Raw genomic sequence first — 15,474 nt, 5'->3', positions numbered from 1 at the left:
TTTCCTGCTTAATCTCCCTAGTCCTCTGTGCTGATCACTATGAGACCAACATGACTTCTTTGGATTACTTTCCTTCCTTTCTTACTTGTATTAGGCACACCATAAGGAAACTCTGAGAACTGGCTCATCAAATTACACCTTTTATTAGGAACATGCACTGGAATAATGACTCTCCACTGCCATACACTAATCATCTTGTTCTATTTTGTATTGACTACATAGTGCTACTCAATAATAGATTAAAGCATTAGCATATGTGATGGCCAATAAAAATGTTACAGGACATGGAGAATAGCAGGTACATTTCTGCAGTGAAACTACACCGTAACAAGAAAAGAGGTTGAGAAGGCATTCCTAGGCAGAAGATGAAGAGGAAGGAAGTGACCAATGCCCCAGTTAGAAGGAGTTAAAGACAACATCATAGGAGACACCTTCTCACAGAGGAATGAAGCAGAGCTTGTAAGGAGGTGGCACAGAAACGAACCCATTGGCAATTGGGGTGGTGTCGATGTCCTTTGGGTCAACCACAGATTTCAAAGTAAATTTTTGTAAAATCGCTGTCAGGAATAAAAACACCTCCATGCGGGCCAGGCTCTCTCCTGCACAAATCCGTTTTCCTGAAAATAACAAACACAGAGAGTACATACTCCTTGAACACTGTGTTTCTGGCTGTCAGAAAGAGACTATACAGTAACCATTGATGAATGGTTGAGTGGATAAATGTAAGCCACAACAGTTAGATAGACAGACATAGGCTGGATACACATGCTGTTCACATACTTTCATATCTTAACGGCTATCCTTATTTATACAAATTTTCAATGAGCTTTGGCACTATGCCAAGTACTTCATCAACTATTCTCATACAATTTGATATTTCATGTTTTCATAAATCTTTTCCTTCTCCTGGAAACACACAGCACATTGTATTTTTTGTTCTTAGTCTGATGTCTCCATCATCTTTATTTCTACCCCTCACAGCCTCTATTCTCTGCTCTAACTACGTCTTCATCAATCTTCAACATATCTTGAAGTTTCAAGTTTTACAACACATGGTTCCTTCTGGTTAAGGTGCACTTCTCTTATATTTTCAGCACCTAGCTCAAATTTTATTTCTGAATTTGAAAGAATTGGGTCATCTTTCCAAAGCTTTGGTGACTTAGTCCAGTAAAGAGCATATATTATGAGGAGGGAAAGTGTGTGGGCATTGCAATTGCTACACCTGAGTATAGGAAAAGAGCAATTCAACCAGCCCCTGATTGGGAATTTTATAAGAAGTTCCAACTGATCCCCCCTCCCCCAAAGCATCTTATCCTTTGAAGTAACGAAGGAAAAAAATTTTGTTACCTGCTGAGAAAGGCATGAAGTAGTCACTCTTTTTAAAGTTACCACTCTCATCCAGGAAGTGGCCAGGGTCAAACACTCCTGGGTTAGGAAATACTTTGTCATCATACAGCACAGAAGTCAGCGACACTAATACCTCTGTGCCCTGGGAGGAAAAGATGAAGATAAACTGAATTATAAAGAAGTCATGGAGCTGGAAGAAATATTATAAATTATTTATTCCAATCTTATGACCTACAGGTGAGGAATCCTAGGTCCAAAGAAAGACAATGGCATTTTGCGCCAGACAAGGAAGTAATAAACAAGGAATAAGCTTAAGGCAAGTGACAGTGATATTGCTAATGTGGACTTCGGTGGCATTTGAAGTAGTAAGTCCATAGATCCTAGGGTGTTAGACCCTATGAATCCATTCTGCTTATCATACTGGTGTCTGTCCCCATCAGCTGCTTTATTTCTACTTTGGTTTTCACTCACCTAATATGTGGATTATGGTTTAAAATGGGGAGACTCTGTTAGAGCTTAGGATGTCTAGATTATCTGTTCATAAGGCTTTTATAAAGAAATTTCTCATCTAATTAATAATAACTTCTGTGATAATAACAATAAGTATAATAACAACTCCTAGTATTTATCATTGCCATGTGGATTGTTTCTTAAAGTATGTGGCAGGGTTCATTAGAAATGGATGCTAGTTTAAAAGCAAAGAAAGGATGAAAAAAATAGAAAAATCATTTTATGACCATTCCTCTTAGGGTCACTGACTTAAGCAACATTTACCTATTAATGCTAAAACTGTAGGGTGAATGTTAAGCACGAAATTTACCAAGTTCATAACTCAACTGGTAAAGAATCTGCCTGCAATGCAGGAGACCCAGGTTCAATTCCTGGGTCAGGAAGATCCCCTGAAGAAGGAAATGGCAATCCACTCCAGTAATCTTGCTTAGAAAATCTCACAGACAGAGGAGCCTGGTAGGCTACAGTCCATGGGGTCGCAAGAGTCAGACATGATTTAGTGACTAAACCACCTCCGCCAATATGTGCCATAGATTTTTATTAATTAAGTGTAAAAATAAAGTCAGAACTTAGGCCATGGAGAAACCTGATAGATGCTATTTTATTATTTGAATAACAGTGCATAACCAATAACGAGGTAAGTGACATGATGTGGCCTCCCACCTTCCCAATGAATTTCAGTGGGAAACACAAAGCACCTATGTAGTTCTCTTGCCCAATCATAACTGGAATCTAATTAATTACTAGAGAACCAGCTTGAAGAATGTTTTACATGAGTATTGGCCTGAACACTTCTCAAAGTGAAATATACTGAAAGAAAACAAAGAGTGCAAAGAGAACTCGTAATGGAAGATTAAAAAGTAAAGATTGCCAGATTTCACGCTTGTTCTTTGGTTGGATATTGAATTAAAAAGGGGGGGAAAAGACTATAAAGGATATTCCAGTAAAAGTGGGAAAATTTGAAATACAGGCTGGGGGACCTCCCTGGTGGTCCAATGGTTAAGACTCATGCTTCCACTGCTTTAACATCTAAAGTTATTAATAATTTTAGCTTGTGTCAATGCCCACAGTTTACTTAAAAGGGAGGTGTTATATCATTCCAAATATCCACTAGGAGAAGGATGAACTTTGTGTGGAAGAATAAAAACATTGCCTAAAACTCAGCATTTTCTCATTTATAACAATTGATACTCAACAAAAAGTTATTAGACACATCAAAGGCACAGCTAGGTGACAACAAGTAGAAGAGGGGAAGACTTATAAAATATGCCCACATTAGGGAATATTTCTCATCTCACTTTATAAGGACAACATTATCTTAATATCAGAAATCTGACAAGAAAATTTTGAAGAAGAAATATAGTAAACCAAAATTCTTTACTCTAAACAGAGAAGTTCTGAACAAAATGTAGCAAACCAAATTCTGCTGTGTGTATACTTATAATATGTATATTTAGTGGGGAATACAAGGCCATACAAGCATAGCAATAGTTGCAGAAATCAATATGAAAAAATTGTATAGCAATTATAACCTAAAAATCATAAAAAATAAAGAGGGTAAGTTTTCCTAATCTAATTTTTAAAATCTACCAAAATGTACATAAAACATGCTCAGTAGTGAGAGGTTAACCTCCACTCTCCTATAGATCAGAAATGAAACAAAGATGAAACATGGATATTAACCCAGATTACAGGGCAATGTATATAGAAATTGCAATTAATTTAGAGAAAGATTATTAGTAATGATTTTAAAATTAGCAAGTTTCCTACCATTAAAATCATCAAATGATAAAAGCTGATTATATTCCCATATTCCAGATAAAAGAAATAGAAAAGGCTAAAAATTTTATAAAAGCAAACATAATATTAAGCATCTAGTGGGGAAAAAAACAATAAAAGATTTGCAAGCCAATCAGTACACCAAAAAATTTTGAGAGAGCTATAAACCCCCCAAAATTGGAAGTATATACCATATTTATTAACACAAAGATAAAATGAGTCATGATGTTAAATCTTTCTAAATATATCAAATATAACACTGATAAAAATCCCAGCAGAGAGCTTTGGTTAATTGACAAACTAGTACTAACATTGTTTGGAAAAGTAAACAGCTAAGATCAGAAAAACAACATTAACAAAGCAGAACAAATTTGGAAGACTTACACTGCTACCTGTCAAAATATTTTATAGCTTTCTAAACTAATCTGGAAACAATACACAAACCATTGAATTGCTACACATATGATTTTTGTGCTTCTCTCATCTGTGTTCATTAAGGATTGCATCCATACAGTGAAATGGGAATATCAAGACCACTGAAGTCACTGTAAGAGAAATCAATCTAACCTTGGGGATGATGTAGTTTCTAAATTCAACGTCACGGGTCACCATATGGGGTAGACTGGAAGGGATCAGGTCAATGTATCTCTGGATCTCGTGGACCACAGCATCCGTGTAGGGCATATGGCTTCTGTCCTGCATACAGGGGCTCCGGTGTCTTCCAATCACATGGTCAATCTCTTCCTGGACCTTAGCTGATAAGAGATAGTATGACTAATGCAAAAAAGAAAAGCGCATATCATATTTGCATACCAATTCAGGGATCAGTTCAGTTCAGTTGCTCAGCCATGTCCAATTCTTTGCGACCCCATGGACCTCAGTACACCAGTCTTCCCTGTCCATTACCAACCCCCAGAGCTTGCTCAAACTCATGTCCATTGAGTTGGTAATGCCATCCAACCATCTCCTTCTTTGTCGTCCCCTTCTCTTCCTGCCTTCAAACTTTCCCAGCATCAGGGTCTTTTCCAATGTCAGTTCTTCACATCAGGTGGCCAAAGTATTGGAGTTTCAGCTTCAGCATCAGTCCTTCCAATCAATATTCAGGACTGAATTCAAGGATACACGAGGCATTATGAAGGTGTTCCAACATCATTATAAACATCAGTTAGGACTTCCCTGGTGGTCCAGTGGATAAGAATCTGCCTGCCAATGCAGGAAGCACGTGTTCAATCTCTGGTCTGGAAGATTCCATATACTGCCGGGCAACTGAGCCCGTGTCTCGCAATTATTGAGCCTATGTGTTGTAACTACTGAAGCCTGTGTGCCCTAGAGCCTGTGCTCCACAACAAGAGAAGCCATCACAATGAGAAGCCTGAATACAGCAACTAGAAAGTAGCCCCAGTTGCTAAAACTAGAGAAAGTCCACATGCAACAACAAACACCCAGCACAGCCAAAACTAAATGAATAAATAAACAAAAATTTTTTTTTAATTTTTGGAAAAGTAAACAGCTAAGATCAGAAAAACAATATTAACAAAGCAGAACAAATTTGGATTACATGCCCAGAAGTACACCCAGACATAGAGAGAAAATGACCATAATACAGATGTATGTAAGTCTCCTAAAAACTAGGCTTACGATACATCCATGCATATCTCTATATTAACATACATGATAAAATAAATGATGAACTGTTTTAAAATATAAACAGAACATAACCTCAAGACATTATAGTCCTTGCTGAAAGAAAAATAGGAATCAGATGTTAATTTTTAACAAAATAATATAGAGGTAGAAAAGTTAAATTTCACATGTTTTTGTATATTTGTACAATTTGCAATGGTACTCTTTTCATCTTCCAATTTCCATAAGCTACCACACTGAGTATTCTAGCAGTTTCTTCTGAAATTGATGCTATATTTCTAAATAATAATTCACTGTTTCTATTTTTAACATACCTATTTCTAGACAATATTGTCCTATGGGAGATGAGAATTTATTAGTATAGCTCCATTTCCACTTCATACAGAACACACATAACACACATAATTCCTGTTACTCCATTTCCCCCAATATATTTAGATCACAACTTTCGGCTGTTAGAATTTCATTTTATCATCGTTCTGATTACATAAACAAAGCTTCCTGATCAGACAACTATGATTATGTTTAATTTTTGGTATTTTCTTGGACTTAAATATGTCTCTTTATTTCTTCTTATACATTTCTGTATCTTGATCTAGAATTATTTTCAAATACTGAGATAAATATTCCAAACTCCAAATAATAATTTTCCTTCTATAAGGAAATCTCAGATCATCAATCACTTCTCTTTTGTTTGGTGTCTCCCTTCATAGCTACTTTATCTATCTAACCCATTTTGAAGTGGATATTTTCTATGCCTGATACCTAGCAATAGTCCTGACACTTTCATTCTCCTTCATGAGTTCTCAAGATTTCTGGAGCCATGACTTCCTATGACATGACTTCAGGCATTTGGATGAGAAAAGGGAAAGAGTGGGTAAAAATTTGTCAAACACACTGGTCTGAAATTACCCTTTATAAAATCAATACCTAGTTTGATAGTTGATCTTGAATTCTGATGCTGTTGTGAACTCTAATCCTTTATCTATGACCTGCTAAATTTCTCTGAAAGTTTTTGTGATTTCCTCTTTTATCCTGGTGTTTTGAAGTTTCACGACCCTCTATCTTGGGGTGAATGTTTTTATTTCATTCACTCTGCTATACACATCAAGAGAATTATTTATCTACATGGAAATATATGGAGGTCTTTTCTCCAGAGTGTTCACTCTCTGGAGTTTTTCTCTTGTTGCTGAACTTCAGGAAGCAGGATGCAGAAAGGAGCTGAGTCTGAATTCAAGATGTGAATTTTCCCCTATATTTTCTTCCACGCTGTGACCTCACTCTTTCCTCCTTTCTCTGCCCAGTGTCCTGGGCATTGGGCCTCTTAGATTCCACTTCTCTAGAGAGTAAACCTCTCTCATCCTATTGGGGGAACACAGTGATCTGATAAACTGAAAGTGTTAGTCTCTCAGTCAATCCCAACTCTTTGTGATCCCATGGACTGTAGCCTTCCAGCTTCCTCTGTCTATGGAATTCTCCAGGGAAGAATACTGGAGTGGATTACCTTTCCCTTTTCCAGGGGATCTTTCTGACCAAGGGATTGAACCTGGGTCTCCTGCATTGCAGTCAGATTCTTTACTTTCTGAGCCACTAGGGAGTTGTCAAAGAGTTGTGGCTAGGTGAGCTACTTTTATCAGCCTTTGTCTCCCTCTATTCTGCTTGACACCTGCTACTTCTAAATGCTGAAACTTACGGGATGGAAGGGATATAAATAACTTTTCCTAATTATGTATCTTCCTTTTCTGACATTTAGGACACAACTTAATCTTCTCTGTGCTGTGCTTAGTCACTCAGTTGTGTCCAACTCTTTGCAACCCCACGGACTGTAGCCTGCCAAGCTCCTCTGTCAATGGGGGTTCTCCAGGCAAGAATACTATAGTGGGTTGCCATGCCCTCCTCCAGGGGATCGTCCCAACCCAGGGATCGAACTCAGGCCTCCCGCATTGGAGATGGATTCTTTGTCATCTCAGCTACCAGGGAAGTCCAAGAATACTGGCTGGGGAGCCTATCTCTTCCCCAGGGGAGCATTCCTGACCCAGAAATCAAACCGGGGTCTCCTGCATTGCAGGTGGGTTCTTTACCATCCGAGCTACCAGCGAAGTATCTTCCTTTTCTGATATTTAGGATACAACGTCATCTTCTCTACTGACTTCATTATCACCCTTCAATATGTTCTCTGTGTTTTAGAAATTTGTTAAAGTTCTATCTGTGGTTGTTTCCTGGCCTCCTCTTGTCCAACTTTAGAAAATTGAATCTCATTTGTAATAGTTCATAGTCATTGTAGAGACATCCTGACACATGACAGGGCATTGTTTCTAAATTGCTATGAATAATCATAACTCTTTAAATGTAAGTCTTATATAATGTTCTTTGTAAAAGATAAAATTATAGACCACCAAAGTTCTTATTTTGGCAAGCACTGTTTCTCTAGAACCAGACTTCTGGACTAATAAAATACCTTTACAGGCACCTTAAACCTGAATAGTACAATTTCTTGTGAATATAAATTTTTAGATCACTTCCCAGAAAGTAGGCGGTATCTCTGGCTACCTCTCTAAATTTCTAGGATTTCCATTCAGGCTTCAGTAAGGAGAGTTTCCAGAGAAGGAAATGGCAGCCCACTCCAGTATTCTTTCCTGGAGAATCCCAGAGACAGAGGATCCTGGTGGGCTGCCATCTATGGGGTCACACAGAGTTGAACACGATTGAAGCGACTTAGCAGCAGCAAGGAGAATTTCCATTTTCCCTACCCTGGTTTTAGAACACTGCATTTTCAGAATGAGGTGGCAACAAAGTGGTCTTTCCATAATAAAGCCATTATGTAGCCCCAGGCCAATTCATGCTGGGAGTGCCTGCTACACGTGAAGTGAAGTGAAATGAAGTGAAGTCGCTCAGTCGTGTCCGACTCTTTGTGACTCCATGGACTGTAGCCTACCAGGATCCTCAGCCCATGGGATTTTCCAGGCAAGAATACTGGGCTACACATGACCTCCCATGAAATCCAGATGTTGCTTTATCACTTTTGTTACTTTCACAGTGTCTTCACTCCTGTCTGTCATCCTCCTGTATTATGTAAAGATGTACCAACGCCATTCCTTCGTTAAATCTGAAAACATTAAGCTGCTCAAACAGAGATTGATACTAAGAGGAGGTGACAAGATACACAGAAGAACTGTAAAAAAAAGATCTTCATGACCCAGATAATCATGATGGTGTGATCACTCACCTAGAGCCAGACATCCTGGAATGTGAAGTCAAGTGGGTCTTAGAAAGCATCACTATGAACAAAGCTAGTGGAGGTGATGGAATTTCCAGTTGAGCTATTTCAAATCCTGAAAGATGATGCTGTGAAAGTGCTGGACTCAATGTGCCAGCAAATTTGGAAAACTCAGCAGTGGCCACGGGACTGGAAAAGGTCAGTTTTCATTCCAATCCCAAAGAAAGCTCAAACTAATGCACAGTTGCACTCATCTCACACGCTAGTAAAGTAATGCTCAAAATTCTCCAAGCCAGGCTTCAGCAATAGGTAAACCGAGAACTTCCAGATGTTCAAGCTGGATTTAGAAAAGGCAGAGGAACCAGAGATCAAATTGCCAACATCTGCTGGATCATCAAAAAAGCAAGAGAGTTCCAGAAAAACATCTATTTCTGCTTTACTGACTATGCCAAAGCCTTTGACTGTGTGGATCACAATCAAGTGTGGAAAATTCTGAAAGAGATGGGAATACCAGACCACCTGACCTGCCTCTTGAGAAACCTATATGCAGGTCAGGAAGCAGCAGTTTGAACTGGACATGGACAAACACACTAGTTCCAAATAGGGAAAGGAGTATGTCAAGGCTGTATATTGTCACCCTGCTTATTTAACTTATATGAAGTGTACATCATGAGGAATGCTGGGCTGGAAGAAGCACAAGCTGGAATCAAGACTGTCAGGAGAAATATCAATAATCTCAGATATGCAAATGACACCACCCTTATGGCAGAAAGTGAAGAGGAACTAAAAAGCCTCTTGATGAAAGTGAAAGAGGAGAGTGAAAAAGTTGACTTAAAGCTCAACATTCAGAAAACTAAGATCATGGCATCTGATCCCATCACTTCATGGGAAATAGATGGGGAAACAGTGGAAACAGCATCAGACTTTATTTTCTGCGGTTCCAAAATCACTGCAGATGGTGATTGAAGCCATGATATTAAAAGACGCTTACTCCTTGGAAGGAAAGTTGTGACCAACCTAGATAGCATATTAAAAAACAGAGACATTACTTTGCCAATAAAGGTGTGCCTAGTCAAGGCTATGGTTTTTCCAGTGGTCATGTATGGATGTGAGAGTTGGACTGTGAAGAAAGTTGAGTGCCAAAAAAGTGATGCTTTTGAACTGTGGTGTTGGAGAAGACTTGAGAGTCCCTTGGACTGCAAGGAGATCCAACCAGTCTATCCTAAAGGTAATCAGTCCTGGTTGTTCATTGGAAGGACTGATGCAGAAGCTGAAACTTCAGTACTTTGGCCACCTCATGCGAAGAGTTGACTCATTGGAAAATACCCTGATGCTGGAAGGGATTGGGGGCAGGAGGAGAAGGGTATGACAGAGGATGAGCTGGCTGCATGGCATCACCGACTCCATGGACGTTAGTTTGAGTAAACTCCAGGCGTTGGTGATGGACAGGGAGGCCTGGCGGGCTGCAATTCATTGGGTCGCAAGGAGTCGGATACTACTGAACAATTGAACTGAACTGAACTAAGAGCAACAAGATGGAAAACACTCCCAGTCTCTTTCCAATATCTCTTCTGCAGTCACCCTGCTCGCCATGTACCATACCTGTGACCTCTGGGTGCTTTAGCAGCAGGAGGAGCCCATATCTCAGAGTGGTGCTTGTCGTCTCTGTCCCAGCTCCAAACAAATCAAATACAGTGGTTGTCAAGTTTTCAAAAGTATACTCCAATTGTTGATTTTGTTTCTCCTAGGAATGATTTGATAAAATTGTTTGACAAGCTAGTTTATCAGAATTTCCCTTAATCCAAAATAGCTCATGGTGTTTTAAAATTAAGGCAATATACAAACTACTTGGCAATTACAGGAAAAAAAAAAAAAAAAACACTGTATAGAAAAACAAAATACTATAGATCAGTTGACTTAAATGTCATTTTCTCCTGCCTTATTCCTCATTTGCCTAAAAGTTCCATTCATCAGTCTCTTTTGCATTTAGGTAGTGGCTTTCATGGTAAAGAATCTTCCTGCAATGCAGGAGACTCAAATTTGACTCCTGGGTAGGGAAGATCCCCTGGAGAAGGCAATGACTTCTCCATCCCCTGGATGATGGAATGGCCACCCACTTCAGTATTCTTGCCTGGAGTATTCCATGGACAGGCTTCCATGAAGCCTGGCGGGCTACAGTCCATGAAGTCACAAAGAGGCAGACACAACCGAGTGACTAACACATTCACTTTCAGGCTATGCAGCTTAACATTTTGCAAACAAGATGTAAGTAGAAGCCTACTGGTACACTTTCTCTTTCTTACTCAAAAACAAGTATTTGATAGATTGAAAGTGAAGGCATGGAAAGAGATAGTCCATACAAATGGAAATCAAAAGAAAGCTGGAGTAGCAATACTCATATTGGACAAAATAGACTTTAAAATAAAGACTGGGATTTCCCTGGTGGTCCAGTGACTAAGATTGTGCACTCCCAACACAGGTGGCCCAGGTTTGACCCCTGGTTGGGGAAGTAAATCTCACATGCTGCAACTAAGTGCTTGCATGCCACAATTAGAAGATCCTGCATGTTACAACTAAGACCTGGCACAGCCAAATAAATAAGGTAAACAAGTAAATTAAATAAAGACTCTTACAAGAGACAAGAAAGGGCAGTACATAATGATCAAGGATCAATCCAAGAAGATGTAACAGTTGTAAGTACATATGCACCCAACATAGGAGCACCACAGTGTATCAGGCAAATTCTAACAGCCATTAAAGGGGAAATCTATAGAAACAAAATAACAGTGGGCAACTTAAAATTACAGCACTGGAAAGATCATCCAGACAGAAGATTAAGAAGGAAACACAAGCCTTAAATAACCCATTAGACTAGATAAACTTACTGTCCTAGATATTAATTGGACATTCCATTCAAAGGCAGCAGAATATACTTTTTTGTTAAGCAGACATGGAACATTCTCCAGGATATCATCTTGGGTCACAAATCAAAACTCAGTAAATTTTAGAAAATTGAAATCATATCAAGAAACTTTTCCAGCAACAAGACTATGAGATTAGGTATCAATTACAGGGAAAAGTGTATAAGACAAAAACACATGGAGGCTGAACAATATGTTGTTAAATAACCAATGGATCAAACATGACTGAGCACATACCCACCACACTGCAACCAATGGTATTATACATGATATTATACACAGAAAATCCTAAAGATGCTACCATAAAACTACTAGATCTCATTGATGAATTTGGTAAAGTTGCAGGATACAGCATTAATACATAGAAAAGAAATCTCTTTCATTCCTATACACTAACAATGAAAGATCAGAATGAGAAATGAAGGAAACCGACTCATTTGCCATCACACCAAAAAGAATAAACCATCTAGGCATAAACCTACCTAACAAGGCAAAAGATCTGTACTCAGAAAACTATAAGATCCCAATGAAAAAATCAAAGATGACATAAACAGATGGAGAGATATATCATGTTCGTGGATCAGAAGAATCAATATTTGAAAATTACTATATGATCCAAGGCAATCTACAGATTCAATGTAATCCCTATCAAATTACCAAGGGCATTTTTCACAGAATCAGAACAACAACATAAAAAGCACTTGACAAGTAAAAGTAAACAGGCTGTTTTCAATACTGAGTAGAAGGGACTGCTAACATGCAAAAACATTGTGAACCTGTCCTTAGGCCAGTATTAATTCCACGATGCATTTGCAATCTCCAGTGGTCCAGTGCCATGTCTAATATTAAGTAATAAACACACTGAAGGGAGACCAAACACTCTGAATGAGTATACTTTTTAGAGAAAGAGTCATCACCTTTGATTTTACACAAGCTATAAGCTTGTCAATTCAAAACTATTCAAAGTCAGTAAGAAATGCAGTGAACTCATAAAACAATACTAGTATTTTCATTCCTTGAATTGGATTTGAAGATAAAGTGGTTATGTGTACATAGCCTATCATTGTTAGGCTATAGAAAACACTGCTGAAAGGAATTTTATAAAATAATATTGAAAGATTAAAGAAAACCTACATAAATAAAGATCTTCCCAGGTGGCGCTAGTGGTAAAGAATCCATTGGCCAGTGCAGGTAGATGGAAGAGACACAGGTTTGATACCTGAGTTGGGAAGATCTCTAGGAGGAGGGCATGGCAACCCACTCCAGTATTCTTGCCTGGAGGATCCCATGGACAGGGGAGCCTGGCAGGCTGCAGTCCACAGAGTCAGGTAGGACTGAAGTGACTTAGCATGCTTATAAATAAAAAACCTTTCTTAACGTAGATCAAAACACTCAGTATTGTTATGATAGCTTTACTGAATTAATGTCCCAAAGAAGGCAGATAGGAAGTTTCAGAAATCCATCCCTCCACTGAAACAACTCACCATGCACACAGTATCTGAGCAACTACTTTGGGATTCTGGAAACTAGTTAGACACTTGCAGCCAATGTGCTTAAATGCAATGTTTCGTAAATGTGACATTTCCCATGCTGCCTAACACTCCTCAAAACCCAGTTCCAAGGCAGACAGTTATGGAAAGCATGGACTGTATTTGTGGTGTAGCCAGCGGATCTCAGAGCAGGAAACTAGACCACATTCTTCTACATTGGGACTGTGTGTTTGGATTATTGAGAGGCTGGCACAGAGAAAAACCACTGTTTCAATCTCTATGGTTTTCATTGAAAACATAAAGAGAATGCTTTCTTTTCCTATTGATATTTAGGTACATGTATTTAAGAGAATCTTTGTAAGGTCACTATCCAACTATGGAGATAATAGAACAGAAAGTCAAGTGACCATACAAGATAATAAAATAGTCTTGGCAAAAATAATGTAGAAAAGTTACTACAAAAAGAAATGAATACAGTCTTCATCAAATAACAATAACAATTGTTAGAAGAGAGTAAAATCTTATTTCCAGAGTTATCACATCATATAAAACTTATAGTCCATTAACAGCTGAAAAAAAATTGACACAAACCACTGTTGAGGAAGCCCAGACACTGGAATTACTAGATTAAAAACTATAAGATACATGTCTTAGGTATGTGCAAAGAGATGAATTAAACCATGTACATAGAACTAAGAATATCAGAAAAGTATCAGAACAATAGGGAATATCAATAATGAGAACAGCATTATAATAAAGCACCAATAGAAATTTGGGAGCTAAAAGTACAATACCAGAAAAATTTTAAAATTTACCAGAAAGTTTCTGGCATTGTACTTTTTACAATAAACAGTAGTATACTGAAGTAAATCATTCACTGCATCTAATCATTTTAAACTGTGTAGATGAATATCCCATTTACAATGGAATATAATATAGCCATAAAAAGGAAGGAAATCTTGCCATTTATGATTGTGTGGATGGGACTTGAAGGCATTATGCTAAATGGAATAAATCAGGAAGAGAAAATAAAATATCATATTATTTCACCTATACGTGGACTATAGGCTTTCTCAATGGCGCAGTGCTAAAGAATTCACCTACCAAAGCAGGAGACACAAGAGACCTGGGTTCAATTCCTGGGTTAGGAAGATCCCCTGTAATAGGAAATAGCAGCTCGCTTCAATATTTTTGCCTGGAAAATCCCATGGACAGAAGAGCTTCATGGGTTACAGTCCATGGGCTCGCAAAGAGTTCAGATACAACTGAGTGACTGAGCATGCACACATACATGGAATATAAAATAAAAATCTGAACTCATAAATGCAGAGAACACATTGGTGGCTATCAGAGATGAAGAGGGGTCAAAATGAATGAACGTGGTCAAAATTACAAATTTCCAGTTGTAAAATATAAATAAGTCCTAGGGATGTACTATACAGCATGATAACTATAGTTAATACTGCATTGTAAATTTGCAAGTTGCTAGGAGTGTAAATCTTAAAAATTCTTATCACAAGAAAAACCTGCAATTATATGTGAGATGAATGTTATTTAGACTTATCGTGGTGGTCATTTTGCAATACATGCATATATTGAATCTTTATGTTGTACATCTAAAGCTAATATGTTATATGTTTATTATATTAATTCCTCAAATTAGAAATAAAAATGTACATTGTTTACAAGAAAGTCACTTAAGACCCAAATACACATTGAATGAGTAAGAAGAAAAAAGATATTGCAAGATTGAGTAGCCAAATAAAGTCTTAAGAAGTCCTGTCCTCAAGAGAAGCTAGTTAATCAGAGCCTCACCTGCTGGGGTTTTATCAGACACTAACCAACTTGAGGGTGGAAAAATATTCCATCCAGTTATCTCTAGCATTCCATGTGGGAGAAGTGAAATTCCCAGCTCTAGCTCACTCTCGCTTTTCCTGCCCCATCTAAGGAGGGAGAAAAACACTGAGGAACACACATGAAGTTTACAGTCCAGAAGCATAGACTCATTAAAATTTTGCAATCTTATCAAAATCACTACTGCCTTCTTGGTATAAATTGACAAGTTTATTCTAATATCCACATGGAAATTTAAGGGACCACTAAAGCCAAAACTATCTTTAGAAAGAACAACAAAGTTAAGTTACATTTCAATTTCAAAATTAACTACAAAGCTAGTAATTAAGACCACCAGATGATGTGATACTGACATAAGGAGTGGCAGAGATAATTGACATAGAATTGAGATTACACAAACAAACCCCCATATTTTGAGTCAACTGATTTTTGAGAAGGATGTCAAGATGACTTATGTGGGAAAAAGTCTTTTCCATAAATGGTGCTCACAGACACCAACTTCCAACTCCATATCTATGCCAACCCATTTTACTTTACATTCAATTAAGGTTTCTCTCTTCCATCCACCTACTCTTTCCCATTACACTTCTCTGCACTGCTGAATACAGCATACACCCATCTGAAATTCCCTCCCCTGTCCTTCAATGCAAATATATTATTATATTTCCAACCACTGGACATACAGGAAGGCCAGCTGCCTTAAGCCATTCTT

General features: G+C 38.1%; 1 protein-coding gene across 2 annotated transcripts in view; it reads right to left on the bottom strand.

The window, feature by feature from the left end:
• Positions 1-435: 435 nt before the first annotated feature.
• LOC136158243 (cytochrome P450 2C19-like) overlaps positions 436-15,474 on the bottom strand; it is a 36,111-nt gene continuing 21,072 nt past the window's right edge. For both annotated transcript variants that reach the window (XM_065920026.1, XM_065920027.1), the window contains 4 exons: positions 10,100-10,241; positions 4,204-4,391; positions 1,348-1,489; positions 436-617 (listed from right to left, as the gene is read on the bottom strand). In XM_065920026.1, the coding sequence (XP_065776098.1) occupies positions 436-617; positions 1,348-1,489; positions 4,204-4,391; positions 10,100-10,241 (654 nt within the window). The remainder of the gene's footprint in view (positions 618-1,347; positions 1,490-4,203; positions 4,392-10,099; positions 10,242-15,474) is intronic.

Source organism: Muntiacus reevesi, chromosome 2, assembly GCF_963930625.1.
Source record: "Muntiacus reevesi chromosome 2, mMunRee1.1, whole genome shotgun sequence".
NCBI classification, from domain to species: domain Eukaryota; kingdom Metazoa; phylum Chordata; class Mammalia; order Artiodactyla; family Cervidae; genus Muntiacus; species Muntiacus reevesi.
Note: the sequence above shows the minus strand (reverse complement) of the source record. Positions and strands in the feature narration are given on the sequence as shown.